The sequence below is a fragment of the Melospiza melodia genome, chromosome 5 (genome assembly GCF_035770615.1).
Source record: "Melospiza melodia melodia isolate bMelMel2 chromosome 5, bMelMel2.pri, whole genome shotgun sequence".
NCBI classification, from domain to species: Eukaryota; Metazoa; Chordata; class Aves; order Passeriformes; family Passerellidae; genus Melospiza; species Melospiza melodia.
The window spans coordinates 18,455,754-18,475,469 of record NC_086198.1 but is presented as its reverse complement, the minus strand read 5'-3'; the positions used below and the strand labels follow the sequence as shown (position 1 = coordinate 18,475,469).

Below are 19,716 nucleotides of genomic sequence, written 5' to 3'. Positions count from 1 at the left end.
AAGACATACATTTGCAGGAGTCTCCCTGAACAAAATATTTTAAAGGCAAAAAACCCCTGAGGAGCAGCTGTAATTTCTTGAACACATTATTTAAATGTTTGGATTTTCTATATCCCAAAATATTTCAGACAAATGGAACACTCCACATTGTTTCCCTTTCCATCACCTCAAAGATGCACTAAGTACAGGTGGAGGGAATTGTAGGTGGAGAGGTTTGGCCTCTCCTATTAACTCTTGCTAACCCCCATAAATGTCCATTAATCCTGTCTGGCTCTGTTTTAGACTCTTGGAAGGACTAAAAATATCTTTGCTCCCTTTCCAGGACAGGGTGCTTCCAGCCTAACGTGCTGTGCTCTGCCATGCTGAGCGCGTGGCCCCGAGGGCTCCGAGTGCCGCTGCCCCCCAGCTGGGCAGCCTGGCCCAGGTGGTGTCCTTGCTTCAGCTGGGGCCGCTCCTGCCCTTCTCTTGCTTTTGTCTCTCTTCTGCTTTCATAGAGAAATGCAGCTCTAGATGTCCTGCCAAAGCACAAACGTGTGTTCTGAGCTGCTGCCAGAGCCAACACCCCGTGGGTTTCCCATTCCATGCTTTGACAGCATCCCTGTTATTTTTCACTTCTGTGCTCCCTTTAGCTGCTTCAGGGCCAATCCTCAGGTAACCAATATCCTACAGCCTTCCCATCCTCCTGCAGCCATGGGACATGACTTTCCCTCTGGCACTGCCCCCCATTCACATGCCTCCTGCATAATTGTGTGATGGGCCAGAGCACATGCAGGACTGCATGTGAAATGCCTGCCAGTTCTGCCTCTTTTTTTTAATGGAACTTTTTAATTAAATACTTATAGGCTATTATGTAACTGCCTTGTGGACCTACTAAACCTGCTAATCCCTACCCAAATAAAAAATAAGGCAACAGAAGTGGCTTTTTATGTCCTCTTCTCACACAGCTTCACCTTATGGTTCCATTATAATAACACATAAAGGTTAAAAAAACAAACAAAAAAAAACCCCAAAACAAACTAAGGAGCTGACAAAGCATTTCATGTTCCAGCAAGTAGTAACAACTGCACCCAAATAAAGGAAAACAAGGGAATGCCAAAACATGTCATGTTGCTGCAGGGTTCTGTCTTCCCAGGGTTACTAATTTGTCTTCTCTTCCATTGGCTTTGGAAAATTCCAGCTGGAGGGCATTCTACTTTCCCATCTCCTAGATGCAGTAAAAAAAAATACATTGGTTTGCTACATATATACATATCTATATATTTGTGTACATCTATCTATCTATCTATCTATCTATCTATCTATCTATCTATCTATCTATCTATCTATCTATATTAATGTTTTCAGGTGTCTACTTGAACATATAAATATGAGTGTTTATATATATATATATATATATATATGTATATGACCAGTAGAGTTCAGAAAATATTGTACACAAACCTCTTCAGAGAGATCTCTTTCTGCTAGTGTAGTTTTTACTCAAGCTGCTTTAGTTTGTGGACATGCTCCTGTAACATAACCAGGATGCAGGGGTTTATTTCATGTGCTTACACCAAGACAGAATGTTCAATAGCTAATAAATATCCTGATTGTTTTTTTACGTGCAGGTTACAGCTTGACTGAGTTTCCAAAGTGCCCACACCTAAGTGGAGTTGTCACGAGGTCTTTCTGACATCACATTTGGCTGCTCCCTCCTGGAGCTAACAAGTATCTGGTAACTTTTTGCCAGCTTTTAGGATCTCTCTTCTATTTGGTATATTAAAATCATTGTGAGGTAATTGATTCTGGTTGAGATGAAGCTGATAAAAACAAGTGTTGCCAACACACCCCGTGCTAAACTGACTGGGGGCCCTGCTGGACCGGTCACTGCATGAACTCACAGGTCCAGTCCCCTTCCAGAGCAAATGCCAAGCAGCTGCCCGTCCCTGACAAGGTGCAGACAGCTATGGTTTGTCCATCTTTAAATTTCTGCACTGAAACAGATCTTTGGTGCAGATCAATTTCCACAGCAAATCCATCTGCAGTGGGTTTACATCTCAGGATGCACCAGCAATCTATTGTTTTTCAGAGTAACCCCTTCACAGTTACATCGGTAGCCAGAGGCACCTTACTCGGATACTTTGGGTAACTGTTAGAAATATTTACTCATTTTCATCCTTCATGCAGGAAGCCAGGCTGCTGATTTCTGGTACCATGCCAGGACAAAGCCCATAAACAAGTGTGAAAGAAAGAAAATTAAAATGCTCATAAGGCAAACAGAGCAGGATGGAGTAAACGGCATGTTTTGGTTTGTATTTTTGGCTTTTTACAAAAACACAACTATTTTGGAAAAGAAAAAAAGAGAAGAAACTGTTTTAATCCTACTGTATAGCATGAAGTATTTCCTGGCAGTATTTACTGCATAGCATTGTGAGGGCAAGTGGTGCTGCAAAAGCCTGTGTGTGGGTCAGCGTCTCTGCTAATCTTGGGAGAGACTCCACACGTGAGAGTTGGCAGGCTTGCTCCTGCTCATGGTATCAAAAGAGCATGAAAGAAGTATAAGCCAAGAGGGAGGGATATTTTCTTGATTGTTACGACCCTTTCTTTAAAGGAACAAAGAAACAATCTCCTACTTCACCTGCCACTTCAAGGTTTCCTGGTGAGGTTTGCTGTTGTTATAAGTTAGCTGTGGGCAGACTTGCTTTTGTTAAACCTGAAACAAAAGCCCTGATACCAGACTGTCAGTGCATGCTTCTAAAGTAGCAGCTCAATATTCTGAGCTGTTTGTGGCCCAGGGTTTCCACATGAGCAAGACGAGGCACATCAGCATAAACAGCCGAGATTTTCTGGTGTTGGCATCGGGAGCAGCCCTGGAGGAAGGGACAAGGCTGTGCTCAACACCGATAGAGGGCAGGCACCAGCCCAGTGTGGGAAAACCATCTCTCCTGAAATTCTTTTTGGATGCTGCCTGCCCCAGCCCTTCTGTGCACTGCTGGTACCAGGGATTGCTGCTAAGTCAGTACGTAAGGTGTAGTACAACTTGAACTGCATCCACCCCGTGCTGAATATCATTGCCCAGTTTTCAGAGGTGCGGGCAAAAGGGAAAAGCATTGCAGAGAGCATTCCTGACGGACTCTAGCCTTGGCTCTGTTTGGATGTTAGCACATCTAAATGCCTGTTCTCGAGGACCCATCAATGAATTTCCTCATTGCCTGTACAATACTGCCCTAGCTGACAGTTTTGGCAATTCCTTCGTGTCTTTTTATGTCTTCCTGTCTGGACAAGGCACTGAAGACAGGCAGCAGCTGTCTCTGCTGGGATATAGAGGTGGAGCTGCTATGACTTCTGCTACTGTTGGCTAGTGAGGCAAGGTTTCCAATGGAGCAGGAGTATAGAATGTCAAAGCTTCAAATTTAACACTGAGGAAGCTCAAGTAAATGACTGGATGGAAAGAAGTGCTGTCTAGAGAAGCAGAAAGGTGGCTTGCTGGCAGAGATATTTTAAAAAGTAAAAATCAGGAAGTATGTTTCTTCAATATGCAGAATTTAGGATGACTTGCTGGATACTGATCAAGAAAAAGGAAGTATCAGCACAGGAAATTGTGTGGCTTTACATATGCTCTCTGAAAACTCTTCCAAACACAGTGCTGCAGGTGGCACAGACGAGCTGCAGATGGGGTAGCAGGGCCGTGGGCGACTGTTCGTGCTGTCTGCTCACGCAGCCTCCAGAGGAGACGGTGCGTGCTTGGCAGCGAGAAGGTGAATCCGAGGTGCTCCACCAGCAGCTTCTTCGCTGTTTTGAAATGTGATGTCTCTTGATGGGAATTCTGTCCTCCTTCCCCCCGCTCCAACCTCGTCTTATTCTCCCCTGTTTTTCCTGTGGGCTTTGATGTCCAGCGAAGTAATTATCAATGTAACCATGCAGAAATGCCACATTCGAGCAAGCCACTTCTTTTTTGCTTCTGTGGTTACAAAGTGATCAAGGACTAGGTATATTTAGATATTGCCTGGACCTAAGAGTGAACCAACGTATTTGAGCACCACGGCTCTTTAGGTACACGTACAACACCCGGCAAGCTGTAGATCTTACTAATTTGCCTCACTTTTTAAGAAATGCAGAAATAGTGATACTGGCTTTGATGGGCATATACACCTCAGCCTACTCTTACAAACAGATTTGGGGACATAAGAGGCAGAGAGGAACATTGAATTATGGCCCTGATTTTGATTAAATAATCCGCTTTGTGTTCCTCACCCCCCTCCCGCATGTTTGTGGCAGTGGCGCCGTGGCCACCAGGATGACCGAGGAATGGCAGGAATGGCAGGATCGCGCGTGGGAGCCGGACCGTCCCCACGCACCGAGCCGGTTGTTCGCCAATTTGTGCTGCTCTGCACCCCTAGCAAAAAACAGAAACAAAACCAAAAAACCAGCACAGCTCCAAGGCACAGGACTCACCCGCGGCTGGCCCGCCTCAGCTCAAGAGGAAACACAAGTCCCCCCGACAGGAAAGCCCAGCGGGATGGGGTTGGGGGGCGGTCGGAACGGGACGTCCCGTCCTGCCCCGTCCCGTCCCGTCCCGGCGGGGCAGGCGGGAGGGAGGGAGGCGGGAGGAGGGGTTTGCCCGGGGCCGGCGCCGGGATAAGAGGCGGGGAACCCTTCGGCGGCTCGGACGGACGGACCGTGCTCTCCGTGCCGTGCCGTGCCGTGCCGTGCCGTGCCGTGCCGTGCCGTGCCGTGCCGTGCCGTGCCGTGCCGTGCCGTGCCTGTCTGCCGGCGGGATGGAGGAGCTCTACAGCAAGGCGGAGACCCTCGCCCTTCGGAGGAAGCACATCGGGTAGGGGCGGCGGCGGGGCCGGGAGCGGGGCAGAGGGGAGGAAGAGGAGGAGGAGGAGGAAGGTCTGTCTTTGGTGACAGCGCCCGTCCGGCGCTGCCCGAGGGCTGCCAGCGCTGGGCGGCCCCTCCGGACCCAGCGGGGAGGGGGACATGGGCGCACACAGGAGCTGCCATCCCTCTGGATTGCCAGGGCTCGGGGCCACCCGGAGTTCCCCAGGCGGGCGGAGGGATGCCGTCATTAGAGCGCTGCCCATCAAATTCGCTTTTCCAGCAGATCAGAGCAAGCGGCCGGGATGTGGTACCCAGGTGTGTGTGTGAAATGAGGCTGCGCAGGGTTGGGGTGTTTTTGTGCGTGCACCTGCAAAACAGCCGTGTCCGCTGAATGAACCTGTTGCTGTTCCTTGAGCTGAGTTTAACTGAGGGACGCGCAGGAGGGCTGCCAGAGGTTGTGACCGACACTGATCAAGAAAAAGAATGTATTAGCAGCACAGGAAATTGTGTGGCTTTGCATCGCGGTTAGAAGCTGTGAGAAAGAAAGCAAACTGCTTCACTATGCAGGAGTCACATTTACAAGTTCATAACCTCAGTATACCCAACAATAACTCAGACTTACCTGGAAACAACTGTGTTTATCCAAGTTCATATAAACACTGCTAAATGTTCAGAAGACTTTCCTTCTGCTCAGTAATATCATTCAACATAATTACATAGCTGGCACATTCTCCAAGAACAGGGGGGCACGGGGGGAGAAAAATAAAAGAGTGTTCAAAGAGTACTTTGGTAAATTTTATAAGGAGTTTGAGTTTTGGTGGAAGTCACTGTGATTGCGGTGCTTATAAAATGTTGCTTTTAAAGATTTTTATCCAAAGCAAACAGGGTGAGAGTGTGAGGGTTTTAGGACCTGCTCAGCACCTCTGAAAATAAAGCCTGCAAGGCATTAATGTTTGTTCTTGTCTGACTGTGACCTCTATATGCTACAGCCCTCCATTGCGTAAGGATTTTTTGGCTATAGTATAAAACTGTGCTTAACAGCTTCCTTTAGTCCCAGAGAGTGATTTGGCCATGGATGTCTGTAAGGCATGTAAACGAGCAGAGCTGCAGCCCAGGAACACGGCAGGACATATAAGGACCTGGAGAAACGTGCAGACACTGTTCTCCTGTGAAATCAATTGCAGGCAGAGTCAAGCTTTGAAAACACCCTTATTAAAGACCAGCTTCTGTTCCCACTGTGCCTGCCCCCAGGCAGGGGTTTCACTGTGAGCAGGAGCCCCTGCTTGACCACCACCTGAATTACTCACAGGCTTTTAGCTTTTTTTTGCAGAAGGAGGCAATTGTCTCCAGAGCTTCAAAAAATCAACCTCCTCAACACTCAAAGGAGGGAGAAAAAGTGTGAAAATTAAAATGGTGTTATGTTTATTATGTTTTAGGCCTTCCTGCAAAGTCTTCTATGCCAAGGACCCTCTGAAGATAGTCCGTGCTCAAGGCCAATATATGTTTGATGAGAAAGGAGAAAAATACTTAGACTGCATCAACAACGTTGCACATGGTAAGCAGTTTGACTTGGGAGACTGCTTCTATTCCTCAATTTCCAGTAGGGATCAAGACACATTTCTGCCAAGTGGTGGTGTTCACAGTCTTCTCTGAACATCCTTTTGTGGTTCAGTAATTGACTGAAGTGGCTTGATAGTAATAACTAATAATTTTCTTCTTTAGTGGGCCACAGCCATCCATATGTGATAAAGGCTGCAACAAAACAGATGGAGCTGCTCAACACAAACTCTCGCTTCCTGCATGACAACCTTGTTCAGTATGCACAGCGACTCACAGCCACCCTGCCTGAGAAACTCTCTGTTTGCTATTTTGTTAACTCTGGGTAGGTCTGAGTTGTGGTTTTTTAAATGACTGTTATTATGACTATTTTGCTCCTGTTTGAGACAGACACTCAGGACAGCTTGGTCTAAATCTTATGAAGTAGGACTTAGTAACCTGCAACAAAAATATATCCAGCACTGATCAAAACTTACTTCCTATTTGCAGCCATCATATTTAGAGTGATGGCTCCAAGCAAGAGAGCCAAAACATGAAACTGGCCTTCTGAATGCTATGCAAAAAAAAAAAAAAAAAAAAAAAAAATGTGGGGGGAAAAAAGCAAGAAGAAGAAATTAATTCTGCAAATTGGTGAATGTTATGTACAGACTGAAGAATGCCTTCTGTAAATTGACAGATAACCTTGGAAACAAGTTAGTCCTCTTTAGGCAGATTGGTAGTCTGGTAGTCTGTGATCACTTACATGTCCAAAACAGACAGCCTGTGAGCAGAGGAGCTGTGACAGATCAGGCTGGAAGCTTGAGTCTTCTTCCAGGGTACAGATTTGTGATAGTGCAAGCACTGGGGAAAAAGGAGTTGTGGACTGTGGGAGATGGGGCATTGCTTTTTGAGGGTTAGTGACTGCACTGTGTTCTCAGCTGCAAATTGGCCTCCTTTGTACCAAGGGGAGGTAAATATCTACTGGCAAACTGGGTGAGGGAAAGAAAGCATCTCTTTGTTTGCTGTTTATACAAAGGGCTGTTTTATCTTTGCCCCCTTACATGGCACTTATAGTCTCAACCTTAGCAATGTAATCTGTAGAGTAACAGAGTCTGCTGTGTTGATTTCTTATATCCATGAGTCCCATGCCTTGCCTTCTGTCAGGACACCCTTTTTATTGGGAGTGCTCCCTCACTGCTTTGCTGGTGTGTCTGTTTCCGTGCAGGTCTGAAGCAAATGATCTTGCTCTGCGGCTGGCTCGGCAGTACCGTGGGCACCAAGATGTGATCACCCTGGAAAAGTGAGTACACAGAGCAGCTTATGTAAGCACCAGCCACCAGCTCCTGCCTTTGCTTCAGAAGCAGCTTTGCAGCAACCCCCTGCTGTTTGTACTCCGCTGCCTGCTGAAAGAAAAGCTTTGTTGCTTTTTTATTAGAACAGATCAGGAAATCCCTTTTTCACATTTGGATAAACACAAGTTTTGAAGATCTCTGAAAAATAAGCTTGTCGGTCACCCCAGAAGGTCAGGCACCTGTTAGAGGGCATTTCCCACAGACTCCCAGAGCAATTCATTCCAGAGACTTAAATGTTGGTTTCAAAAGCAGTGAGTGGTCTGGCTACTGGGCTGCTCTGGAAAAAGTGCTTTCTCTTCATCATGCATTGCTGGACACATTTCATTTTGCACAAATAAATATTCAGTGGTCAAGAAGAAAGATCCTGTAGTTCTGCAGCAGTGCTGCAATGATGCTCAGCTCTCCTTCAGTGAACACAAGTATGCACACAAAACCAAGGGACTGCAAAATCAGGAGATGTTGGGAGGGCTGCCAGCCTCAGGGTAGGTGGCTGACCACATTTCATGGTTTTCCTGTCCTAGATGCAGCTGTGGGTTTGGTGATGTTGCTGTAGTGCTGTATTTTCTTCTCAGGTTGTGATTAGAAAGTCCAGCTAGAGCAGATGCAAGGGCACATGTCTATTTGAGCAGCACAAAGCTGGTTTGACTCAGCTATATTCAGATCCCTGTTAGCAACATACTAACCTATGTGTGTTCTACTAAGAAATCATGACACGTCTTTGGTTTGAGGTTTGATTCACTTCAAATTTATGGCTGAACAAAAGTGTTTACTATTCCCTGAATAAAGATGCTGCATGCTTTAGGCTCAAAAGGCTGCAGTCCCTCATTTCTAAATCAGTTGGCTTCAATAGTAACCAGCTTTAGCATACTCTGCAGTATAAACACTTATATTCCAACAAAATCCTTTTCCTGAGTGACAGTGGCTTCTGCCAAACCCTCTCACCTGCAATGTCTTCAGGGCAGACAGTGATGGGCAGCTGCTGCATGAGGCCCCCACTTCCTCATGCCATGCACACTCCTGAGAGTTTTCCCAGTGCTGGTGGGGTCTAGCTTGCAAAGCTTGGGCTGGCCAGAGTGGGCTGGAAATGAAGCAGCTGGACCCCGCTTTCAGCTCTAGGAAATCAGTGCAGTCCAGACATCCTCTTGGTCTGTCCCCATGTTGGCACTTGATTTTATCCTGTTTCCAGTCTTGCTAGTGAATTAAAGTCAACAGCAATTTCATATTGTCTTTGAGGGAAAGACAGAAAATTAAATCAAGATCCCTTCACAAACAATGCTGCTGTGATGCAGATATGGTTGCTAGTCTTGATGATATATAGGCACAATTGTAAATTTGGTTCTTCTGTACATTTGGTGAAAAGTGACTTGGATATTTAACACTCACACAGTGCTTACCATGGCCATGTTACATCTCTGATCGACATCAGCCCCTATAAATTTAATCAGCTGGGAAAGGACAGCAAGAAGGAGTATGTGCATGTGGTAAGTATGGTTTTTAGTTTGTTTTGGGGGTTTTTGTGGTTTGGTTTTGTTGTTGGAATTTTGTTTGTTTGGTTGCATGTTTTGTTTTGGATTTGGTTTGTTTTTTTTTTGTAATTTTGCCTGTTCTGCAGCATATTGTATTACCCACTTCTAGTGTAAATATTTTTCATTCTGTGTTGCTGATGCTAGTATGCATATGCTCAGCTGATTTCACTGGAATAAGTACAGCAAAATTTTTTGCTTTTGGATTTCTAAGAAGGTGTTCAGCTGTGGGGCTGATCACTTCCTTCATTGTGCTACAGGTTTTCTTAGTCACTGCATTGTATAGTTACAGTTTGATGAAAATAGCCAATATCCATTGCATTGATTTGGTTAGAGATATGCAGGACTTTGAGTCTAGTTCCAAAACTGGAAATGCAGATTGCAGAAGTTTGCACAGCTTGGGTTATAGGACTCCTGACTGACTAAGGGAGTGACAAACTTGGCCATCTTAAAAAGACAAAAATTTTTCTGTCTAGAAATGTACACCAAGCAGGCCTTTCCTATCTAGACCTCCTTGTGTTAACCACAGTGCCAAAGTAGCATCCACCTTTCTGCACCACTTTCTGTCTCTCAGTTACTGAGACAGTGACTAACACCATTTGTAGAGGCTCCTAACACCATTTGTAGAAGCTTGAATGTCTCCCAGATTTGTACCGTGACTAAAATGCCGGGAGGGAAGTGACAGACTAGAGAACCCTACTGCCCAGTTGCTGAAAGGGATCTTCTATGAGAATCTGAAATAAGGTGGTGGATGTGTACTCATCATTGTGTCTTGAGGGAGAGGAAGGACAGTCTTGAAAGGTGGATGAGGTAGATGATGGTTCTTACAGCAGCTGTGTTCAGTAATATTGGATTGGGCATGACAGGCCCAGATTGAGTTTAAGCTCCAGTAAGCATTTTTGCAATTCAGGCTGTACTAACTCTTATTAGCTGTTTGTGTGAAAAGCCAATAAAGTGGAATAATAGAAAATAAAGTAAAAGTTTCATAGAAGTATTTCCTTCATAAAAACAAATAAATAAATTGGTCTTTTCAGGCTCCTTCTCCAGATATCTACAGAGGGAAATACAGGGAAGACCACCCAGATCCAGCAAGTGCTTATGCTGAAGAGGTGAAAAAGATTATTGAAGAAACGCAGAAGAATGGACGCAAGGTGTGTGTTTTAGAAATGCTGAGGCTTCACCTATTTATTTTAGCATGGGGGTGTGTAACAGGCAACTAAGGACTTGTTTCTTTCCCAATTTCATGTGCTTCCCTCCCCCACCATTTTTCTATCATGGGTTCTCCTTAAAATGCTTAAAATTTGCATTTTTCTATCATGGTTCTCTGCAATTTTTCTATCTGATGCTTTATGATAATTTTTCTAGGCATCAATGAAAGGATCACTAATACAATTGGATATAAGCAGATACAATCAAAGCTGTTAAATTTCTTATTTTATGCATTGAATTGGTAGATTGTTAATACAGTAAGGAAATGTTTGAGACCAGCTGAGAAACTACATCACAAATTCTAGCAAAGACATAAAAAAATCCAGGACATGGAGAAAATCTATTGGAAAAAATCCCAATACTACATTTCTGAGCCTGTTTGGTTAAGATGACTTTGAAGTCATATAAAAAGGTGAAACTTTCACTCATACACACTATGACCTTGATAAAAACAGACAGGTGTACCTAAAATGTGTGTTAATCTTTTATATGAGGGCATTAGTGCGTTGAGACTTGTAGAGCTTGATCCAAAACCCACTGAAGTCCCAGAAGACTTCAGCAGAGACTGGAGCATGTTCCCTTCTAGTCCAACGGGCTTACATCACCCCTCTTTTAGTTTCTTCATCAACTTTTTTTTCTTTTTTATTCTCTACTAACGGATAGTTTTGTTTTTTTCTTCCCCTGTTTCCTTTCTTTTGCACATTTCTTAGGTTTTGGTGGCATAGACCTGTGGCAGGACAAGTTGTGCTAAAGGCTAAGCCTCACAGGCAGTGGGAAGCCGCGCACTCTTTGGCTGTGTGCTCACGCGTAGCGTGCGGCTCTTTGCGCCTTACTGCTCGGCCTTGTTTCCAGGAAGACTGCACCAGCACAGAGACCTCTTGATGCTCAGGGAGGGGTTCACAAGTGGTGTGGGGATGCAATCCCTTAAATAGCAGACTTGTGCTGACACCTTGGGGTAATATTGAATCTGTCCTGCATAGACCTCTGCTGTTGACAAGAAATGAATTTTGATGTTCCAGTGTGTCTGATCTGCTGTTCTTACCCTTCCTGACTCGAAAATAACTTTCTTTTTCATTCCTAGCAACTGGAATTATTTCATCTGTAGAATTTTTCTCTTCTTTTGTCAAGTGCCTCGTGCTGACATGTTATTTGTGTAGTTATGTGCATTAGGCAGGGGTGCCCAAAGGGTAGCCACAGGTCATCTTACAGGTCAGCTGCCACCCCCCTCCACCTGGTGTTCAGGATTAAACAAAAACCCACATACACCTGCAAGCTTTATTAACCTCTTAGGGAAGGTGGTACACACTGTTGTGTGTGTCCTGTAAACTGGCATTTTAAAATAAATTTATGTAGCTCCCAGGAGCTAATCCAGCATCCACTGACACCAGGAAATGTCATCCAGTTAAACACAAAGGATTAATCGAGATCCTTGCATTCCCATCAGGCTGCAAAGGTGGCCCTGGCTACTGCAGATTTGGGCACTCTGATTACAAAATTAATAAATCCTTTAGCCATAGCTGTTTTCAAGATCTCTCAGTTGTCCAGCCTATTGTGTGATTAAATTAAGGCCCACATTTAAACATTTATTTCTAGACTGTTAGATGTCTCTGCCAAGGCCAAGTATATGAACACAGCTCTCACACGAGTTTGTCTCTTGTAGATTGCTGCCTTCATAGCTGAATCCATGCAGAGCTGTGGAGGCCAAGTAATTCCACCTGTGGGCTATTTCCAGAAAGTGGCAGAGTACGTACGGCACTTCAGAGGGGCGTAATGGGGAAATTAAAGAAAGAAATAGCTTTTTTTTCACTATAGACTTATCTAATCAATTCAGCTATTAACTTCTGTTCTTGGCTGTCTGTGGCTCATTTCTGCTTATTGGAGAGTATGATTTCAGTTCAATTTTTTATGGAATATCAACTAATTCTTAGCTAGATAATTGCTATTCTTTTCCTATCTTTAATCCTCAGCCATAAGTTTGATGGAAGATGAAGTTAAACCAGTTATAATCCTACAGTACCATTACAGTACTCCTATTTGACATTAAAATGTCTTTGTTTTTTTCTTATCATGTAGCATACTAAAAATTTCATAGCTATAAAATAGCTGTAACTGTATTCCTTCTTTTTTTCCTAACTTGGTCTCACACTGCAGAATTTCTGTGATGCAGACTGCCTTGTCCTTGATTGCCTACCTGTGTTCTGCAGCACCAGACTCTCAAGGTATTGTGTTTGTTTTCAGGTATGTGCGTGCAGCAGGTGGAGTGTTCATAGCTGATGAGGTCCAGGTTGGCTTTGGCAGAGTTGGGAAGCATTTTTGGGCATTCCAACTGCAAGGTGAAGACTTTGTGCCCGACATTGTCACCATGGGAAAGCCCATTGGCAATGGACACCCCATGTCTTGTGTGGTCACAACAAGGGAAATTGCTGAAGGTTTTGGTGCTTCTGGACTGGAGTATTTCAATACAGTAAGTTCATAGGTGAAGCTTTGCCCTTTTTATTTTTCTTTTGGTCTGCATCTACCAGTTAGAAGTTCTCTAGTTGATCCAGATATCATCTGCAGCAATCACTGCATCACATTACTAAGAGCTTGAGCCAACCACAGTCTAAATCTAAAGCAGATGGAGAAGCTTTGAAATATGCTCTGTATCAAGTGTTACATCATCATATGGACCAGCACAAGCTCTCTGGATGGTCATGCACCTCAGCTCATATCGATACAGATAAATTCTTCCTTATGTCTCTTTCCCTCTTCCCACTTTGAAATGTTGATTATGTAAAATTCCATTTTCTAGGATAGGCTCCATGCTGGTGGAGCTCATGACCTGGCAGACCTGGCTATGCAACTGACACCTAACAAAACAGTGACCCTTTACCAGAAAATATTTCATCTGTGTGCATGCCACAGAGGTTCAGTCTTCTCGTTTACAGAGCCTGATTTCTGTTCCTGTGACTCGGCCTTCTTCCCAGCTACCATGAATTCCCCTGTTTCAAATGGAATTTATACTCTCTGGATGAAAAGATATCAAATCTACCACCCACTGCTCTTCCCAGGAGCATTTTGCCTGCATGTGCAATCAGCTGAATTCTTCAGTCCTGAGATCTTCAAATTACTGCAACCTGGAGCAGAGGAAGAGGGAGCTTTTCCCTTGCCCAAATGTAGGGGATGATGTTCCACAGCCTGAATGCCACAAAATCCCCACCTTTCTGAGCTTTCCTCATGACATGCCAAGCAGGAGAGGGCAAGTGAAAACAACGTGGATACCCGCAGGTTATTGTTTTGTTTTGTTAGGTTTTGATTTTTATTACATGTTTTGTTTTGTCTTTGCTTTCAGTTTGGAGGCAATCCAGTGTCTTGTGCCATTGGCTTGGCTGTACTGGATGTAATAGAGAAAGAAGATCTCCAAGGGAATGCCACACGTGTAGGAAATTATCTCCTGGAGCTGCTGGCTGAGCAAAAGGAGAAGCATCCCTTAGTGGGAGATATCAGGTGGGTGCATCACAGCAATGTCAGAGAAGAAAAAGCAGCAAACTTGGTGTGAGTGGAACACAGAAACATGCCATGATTTTGCTACTCCTCTCTTTTAAAATGGACTGCCCAAAACTGTTATTGAAAGGCAATATATATGTATTTTTTAAAGTTGTCCATCTATCTGCTTAATTACTTACAAGCATAGCCACTAAAACAGTTCTGGGAGAGCAGGAGAAAGAGCCATCCACATGCAATAACCAAGATGTCAGCACACTGTTGTACTCGTGCAGACCTTGTTAAAATCTCTGGGATTTTCTTGAGAGATGTTACTATGAATTGTCCTCATCTCATGTTACTGCCATTGATAATTGCCTCCAGGTTTTTCCAGGGGAAGAGTTTGGTTGCAGGGTTTTGTACTTCTTTTTTTGTCTCCCTGGCTTGTGATTTTCAGGATAAGCATGAAAGAAGATTATTCTGTCATTCTTATCAGGCCACATAGCATAAATGAGCCAGGTAAATTTATTTATCCATAAATACCTGTTATCCCATTTTATTGTGTGAAGTTGCCAAAAGGTGACCAAAGACAAAGTCTCCCCTCCCATTCTCCTTCCCCCATTTGCACCCCAGGGAAGGGAATTGCAGTTGTTAGAAACAGGTATTGCATTTGCAGCAGGAGGTTTGGGCTACTGACACTGGATTTCACTTGTCTGTATTTTCTTTTCTACTCCAGGGGTGTTGGATTGTTTGTTGGAGTGGATCTGGTGAAAGATAAGCAGAAGAGAACTCCAGCCACAGCTGAAGCCCTTCATCTTATTTACAAGTAAGTAGCTCTTAAAGACTGTGTGCAGTGATCAAACCCTCCTAACATTTTCCAGCAGTTAGTCATTAATTTTATTTTCAGTTTGTGTAGTTTTTTGTGACATAATACTAAAAAAAGAAAACTTTCAAAATCTGTCTTAGCTTGAAGGAAGTGACAGGACACAGTTTTATACCTGTATCTAACACAGGTGTTTCCTCTTTCCACAGACTCAAAGAGAATCAAATCCTTCTTAGTGCAGATGGACCCTACAGGAATATTTTAAAATTTAAACCACCAATGTGTTTCACAATGGAAGATGCAAAACATGCAGTGGAGACTCTTGATGCACTTCTTACAGGTATGTGTGCTCTAGGGCTCAAAGGAATCTCTTCTTTGTTTATTTCCCAATGAAACACCATCACAGCCTAGGCCATTACATGCAAGGGAAAGTAATCAACTGCATTTTTACCATTCATCAAACTGCTATTCTTAATGCCAATTATTATAAATATATACAAATACCCCCATATGTATTTCATCTAAACTTTTAGACAAAATCCTGCTCCTCAACCTTTCTCTTACAGACTCAATGTTATTACTCATTTCTGGTCACATGTGCTGTTTGTTAAGGAGTGTATATATTAAATTCAGCACAGGCCTGAAAGACACTGCAGACACACTGGTGTAACTTTCCATAATGTGCTCTGCCTTTTCTTTTTATCTTTTTGTTTATTTTTTTACTAGAGTACTGTAACCTGATTGTCTCACTCAAATTGAGCCTGAAGGTTTTCAGGCTCTATTTTTTTTTACCTGAGGACCAACCCAGGGGAAAATAACATCAGTTATACTGTTAGCATGAGGGCTCTTGGAGCCTGTTATACATTAAATGCTCCCATCTTCTGAGAATATAACAACTAAAGTTAGACTTCCATTAACCTGCTGGAAAAAGGCAGAATTCCACTCTGAAAGGTGTCTCTGATACCCCATGCTACAGTCAAGTGCTAATTTTATTCTTTTCTCTAAATACCCCCAAGGTAGGCAGTCTTGACAGATTAATCACATTGCCTCAAAAATGTTTTAGGAAGTATTCATCACTCTTCAGTTATTCTTCTGTGTGATAAATGCCCAGAGGAATAGTTGATTTTTTTTAACTTCGGGCAGCTACTAAATTGAGGGTATGCTGACTTCCCCCACTTCTTTTTAATTTAGTATTTTTTTATTGCTTTAATTTTCAGAACTGGAAGAGGCCACTGGAATGAAGACAGAAAATAATGCATCCACAAATGTGCAGTGTAAAAGAAAAGTATGTTTTAATTTTTTTAACTCTTTTTCAGATAAGTGTTTGGCAAAGCAAGTATAAATTACTTTGGTAGATCATGCCTTCATTTTTGGTAGTGTGAATGGCTCTATGCCTTGAAACTGAGCTCAGAGAGTAACTCACTGCTAGAAACCTGAGAGGATTTGTCCTGTCTCACTGGGGTAAATCTGAAAAGAGCTGAGTAATCCAGACCAACAGCATGTTATAGACAAGCCACCTGCCTTATCTGCTTGTGTGCAAACAACACCACCCAGACTTTGGGCTACGCAAAGTCATGAGCACTGCAGTCAGCAGCTATTGGTTCTTGGTATTACATGCCACTGAAAGATATTTGGCTTTCTAAGCAATCCTGCAGCCTGGAAGGTGTCCAGGTTTTCAGAGAGTTCCAAGGATTTTTTTTCCACCATAGCTCTTTGAGTATGAATGGCTGACACACATCCAAATTAGGACTTCTTAGGTTGAACCCCAGCTCTGGATAAATCACATATGATTTCTCACAGCCTTAAAAACATGTCACCCTCTCTACAGGAAGGTCTGCTGAGCTGTCCCTTGGTGGGTTTTCTGCTGGGGGATGGGAATGCAATGGCTCAGCTGCCATGGGGTGTGAAAGTTAAGCAGAGACCTGATGAGTAATTTGCCACATATCTAGATTTTACTAGGTTTGGAGCTACCTAAGGGGAACCAGGTCCAGGGGGTGGAAGACACACACATGCCTCCACTGAGATGTCCTTTCTGTTTCAGACCACTGAGGAGAGTTCTCAGCCAGAAGGTGCCAGTGAAAGCATTGGCCACGTGAATGGAGGTGCCTGCCGACAAGAAAACGGGATTTATTCGAAGAAACGCTCAGTGCCGAGTAAAAGGATAAGAACATGAAGAGGGAAGGTTTCTTCACTCCGTTTGAATTTGTGTCCGTCTTGCTTTTGAGATGAAGAGTGCAATAGTCTGAGTCCTAGGATCTGTTTGAAGCCTAGTCATAAACTGCCTGGATTCCTATTAGCTTCAGTAGGTTTAAAATACCTTTTCAGATACATGAGAACTGTGCCATGTGGCCTGAAATCTAGATGTCACAGAATGGACAAGTGATACAAAAATACCTTGGTGCTGATGGCAGGTATGACATAGGTACACAAACTTGGTGAAAACTGCAGATTTATCAATGTTATGCAGAATCTGATTTGCTTAACTGTCATAAAGCAAATGCCAATCCCATTAAGTTTAAACATATATGCTTAACATGCTATTTTTACAATATTTTAAATTTCAATATGTAATATTGAGATGTTAATTAGTTCCCATGTTTTAATGGCTGAATTCACTAAACAATGCTTGAGAAAGAAATCATTATTATCTTCTAGTATATCTTAGGTCCTATGGACCATATTCCCAGCTGATATAAATTGGAGCAGCTTTGCTAATGTCAGCAATGCTCTACTAAGAGTCTACAACTCTGTGTGTAGAAACACAATGTCTATTCAGGGCACTCTCACTATAAATTCAAGGAAAATAAAGAATCTAATTTTCTATGAATAAAGCAACATTTATAAATATTTATATAGAGTAAGATTTTAAATTTTTTTTTCCCTAGAGTTTATAGATTGGATCCTATCAATCTATAAAATATGCAAGTAAAGTATATATAATTTCAGACACACTGATTGATTGAATTTAACCTGAAGGTGTCTAAAAATTAGGCTCCCAGGGACAGCCTAGTTTGCATTCCCATGGATTTGAGTTGTTTTGAGTATCATGGGAATTGCTGCCTGATCCTGTCAAAGCAGTGCTGGTACTTCTTGTCAGTGGTGATGAGGAGTTGCACACCAGTTCCATGGGATTCTGACAGATAAATGGTAACACTGGACAGGTTACTGAAGGGAGGGACCACTGCATAAACCATGCATGCAACCAGTGCTGCAGATAATTCAGGCTGACCTTCCTCACTGTCAGTGTTAAATTTCAATGGCAGCACACAAGCCCTGCTTCTCTTTCTTAATACGTGAACAGCTCCATGCTATGGAGGACACTGAGGGCTTTCCAAGTAGTTTGTAGTTCAGAAAAAAATATAAAGTGTATTTATTTCCTCTTCAATCTTAATACCCTAAATTCTGCTGTTTCCTAATTGCTGCTAATTATCCTAGTGATATATGACTGAAAATTGAGCACTTTATCTAATTTCATGTTTTCCACAATTTGCTACATTTATGTCCATGTTTCTGGTGTAACTCTTTCCAACATCCTCGAGCTGGCTTATTTTCTGTTTCATGATCCTTGAATAATTCTTCCATAAAAATAAATCTCTGGTTTGTAATTATGATGTCCTACACAAAGAGAGGTTTTTGTTTTTTTTTTGGGGTTTTTTGGTTTTGTTTTTATTTTATTCTGCAATAACACCTACTTGCTGAGGGAAGTAACCTCAGTTTTAGCTGGAGGTTGTCCCCATGCCAAGGCAGAACTGACTAGGCTGTGTTTCCCTGAGGCACTCAGCTGTTGGCAGCTCACCCTTCAAGCCAAATGTTGCCTCAGCTGCCACAGTTCATTCCCTGCTAACTCTGCACCAGGAAGGACAGGTCTTTTCCAAAATGAAAGTACACAAAGAACTAAGTTAACTTTATTTGGTATGTCTAAAGGCACAGTTAAAGTCACTCCCTGTATGGAGTGCCACTACTTATATTTCACCTCATCCCCTGTGTGCAGCAGCAAGCAAGCAAATACTTGTGTGATTTATTAGAAGGCTTAAGCCCAAAGGCACAGAGCCCAGTACCAGCCTGTACTGTGACAGCGGCTGTTGAGGCAAGTCATTAATATTTAATTTTCAAAATTATGTCAAAGAACTAGACTTAAAAAATCTGATTAGCCTAAATCTAAGGTGGGGTGCTTTGAAGATTGCCACCTGATAAACACAAGAGGCCTGTGCCTCTCTGCTTCTCCCTGTACCTGTGCCTTGGTTCTGCACATGCTCAAAATATTTGGAACAACCATTGCTCCAATCCGCTTGTGTTTTTCACCCAGCTTCTGCTTCACAAGTCAGGAAGTTCTCTACCTGTTGGTTCTGCTCATTTTGCAAAGATCAGGTTACCTAGGAAAACTATGTATTTTATTTCCTTTAACAAGAGAGAATATCATTCCTATGATGCACACTAAAAAGAGCCACAATCATTTAAATGGAGGAAACAATCCAACAGCTACCAAGATTTGAGCTGCACCTACTAAACTTACTGCATCAGTGTTCCCACAGCATCTCACTCTTTACTCAGATGATTATGCACATTCCCTACTATGAAGGCCTTTCTAATTGGAAGAGCCTGACCAAAGGATGAGAGAGTGGAAGAAAAAATAATTAAGGTTAAACACAGGGACCACAGTTCCAGTCAGCTGAACTGATCAAATATATTCCCTCCACTAAACAGGCAAAGCTTTTTTCCCCCTTTCCAATTCCATCTCCCTTTTTTGTCTTTCTACCTCTCCTGTCCTGGCTGTCCTTGTTTCAGCCGTGTATTTCAACCTCCACCCAGCCCTTCTAATTATCAAACAACTCCATAAGCCAGTTCCCCTCACCAACCTTGTAGAATAAATATAAGACCACACCTTTCCCCCCCCCAAGTTTTCTGGAAAGCTAAGGAACAGGCTCATGAAGGAGTAAGAGACAGTGGAGTGAGGGAAAGGCAGGAATCCATCCCAAGTGGGCATCACACTGGAGTTAGTCACTTGTAT

At 43.1% G+C, this 19,716-nt stretch overlaps 1 protein-coding gene and 1 long non-coding RNA gene across 2 annotated transcripts; one reads left to right on the top strand and one right to left on the bottom strand.

The window, feature by feature from the left end:
- Positions 1-1,021: 1,021 nt before the first annotated feature.
- LOC134418331 (uncharacterized) lies at positions 1,022-4,579 on the bottom strand. The gene is made up of 2 exons (XR_010027759.1): positions 4,435-4,579; positions 1,022-1,204 (listed from the first exon to the last, which is right to left on the bottom strand). It is a non-coding gene; the product is annotated as an uncharacterized LOC134418331 (long non-coding RNA).
- Positions 4,580-4,685: 106 nt separating this feature from the next.
- ETNPPL (ethanolamine-phosphate phospho-lyase) lies at positions 4,686-18,332 on the top strand. Its single transcript, XM_063156470.1, has 13 exons — positions 4,686-4,813; positions 6,240-6,358; positions 6,526-6,685; positions 7,565-7,639; positions 9,079-9,172; positions 10,249-10,365; positions 12,084-12,166; positions 12,662-12,887; positions 13,755-13,909; positions 14,622-14,711; positions 14,918-15,048; positions 15,926-15,993; positions 16,750-18,332. The coding sequence occupies exons 1-13, from the start codon at positions 4,758-4,760 to the stop codon at positions 16,879-16,881; spliced, it is 1,506 nt and encodes a 501-aa protein (XP_063012540.1). The 5' UTR covers positions 4,686-4,757; the 3' UTR covers positions 16,882-18,332.
- The last annotated feature ends 1,384 nt before the right edge of the window (positions 18,333-19,716 follow it).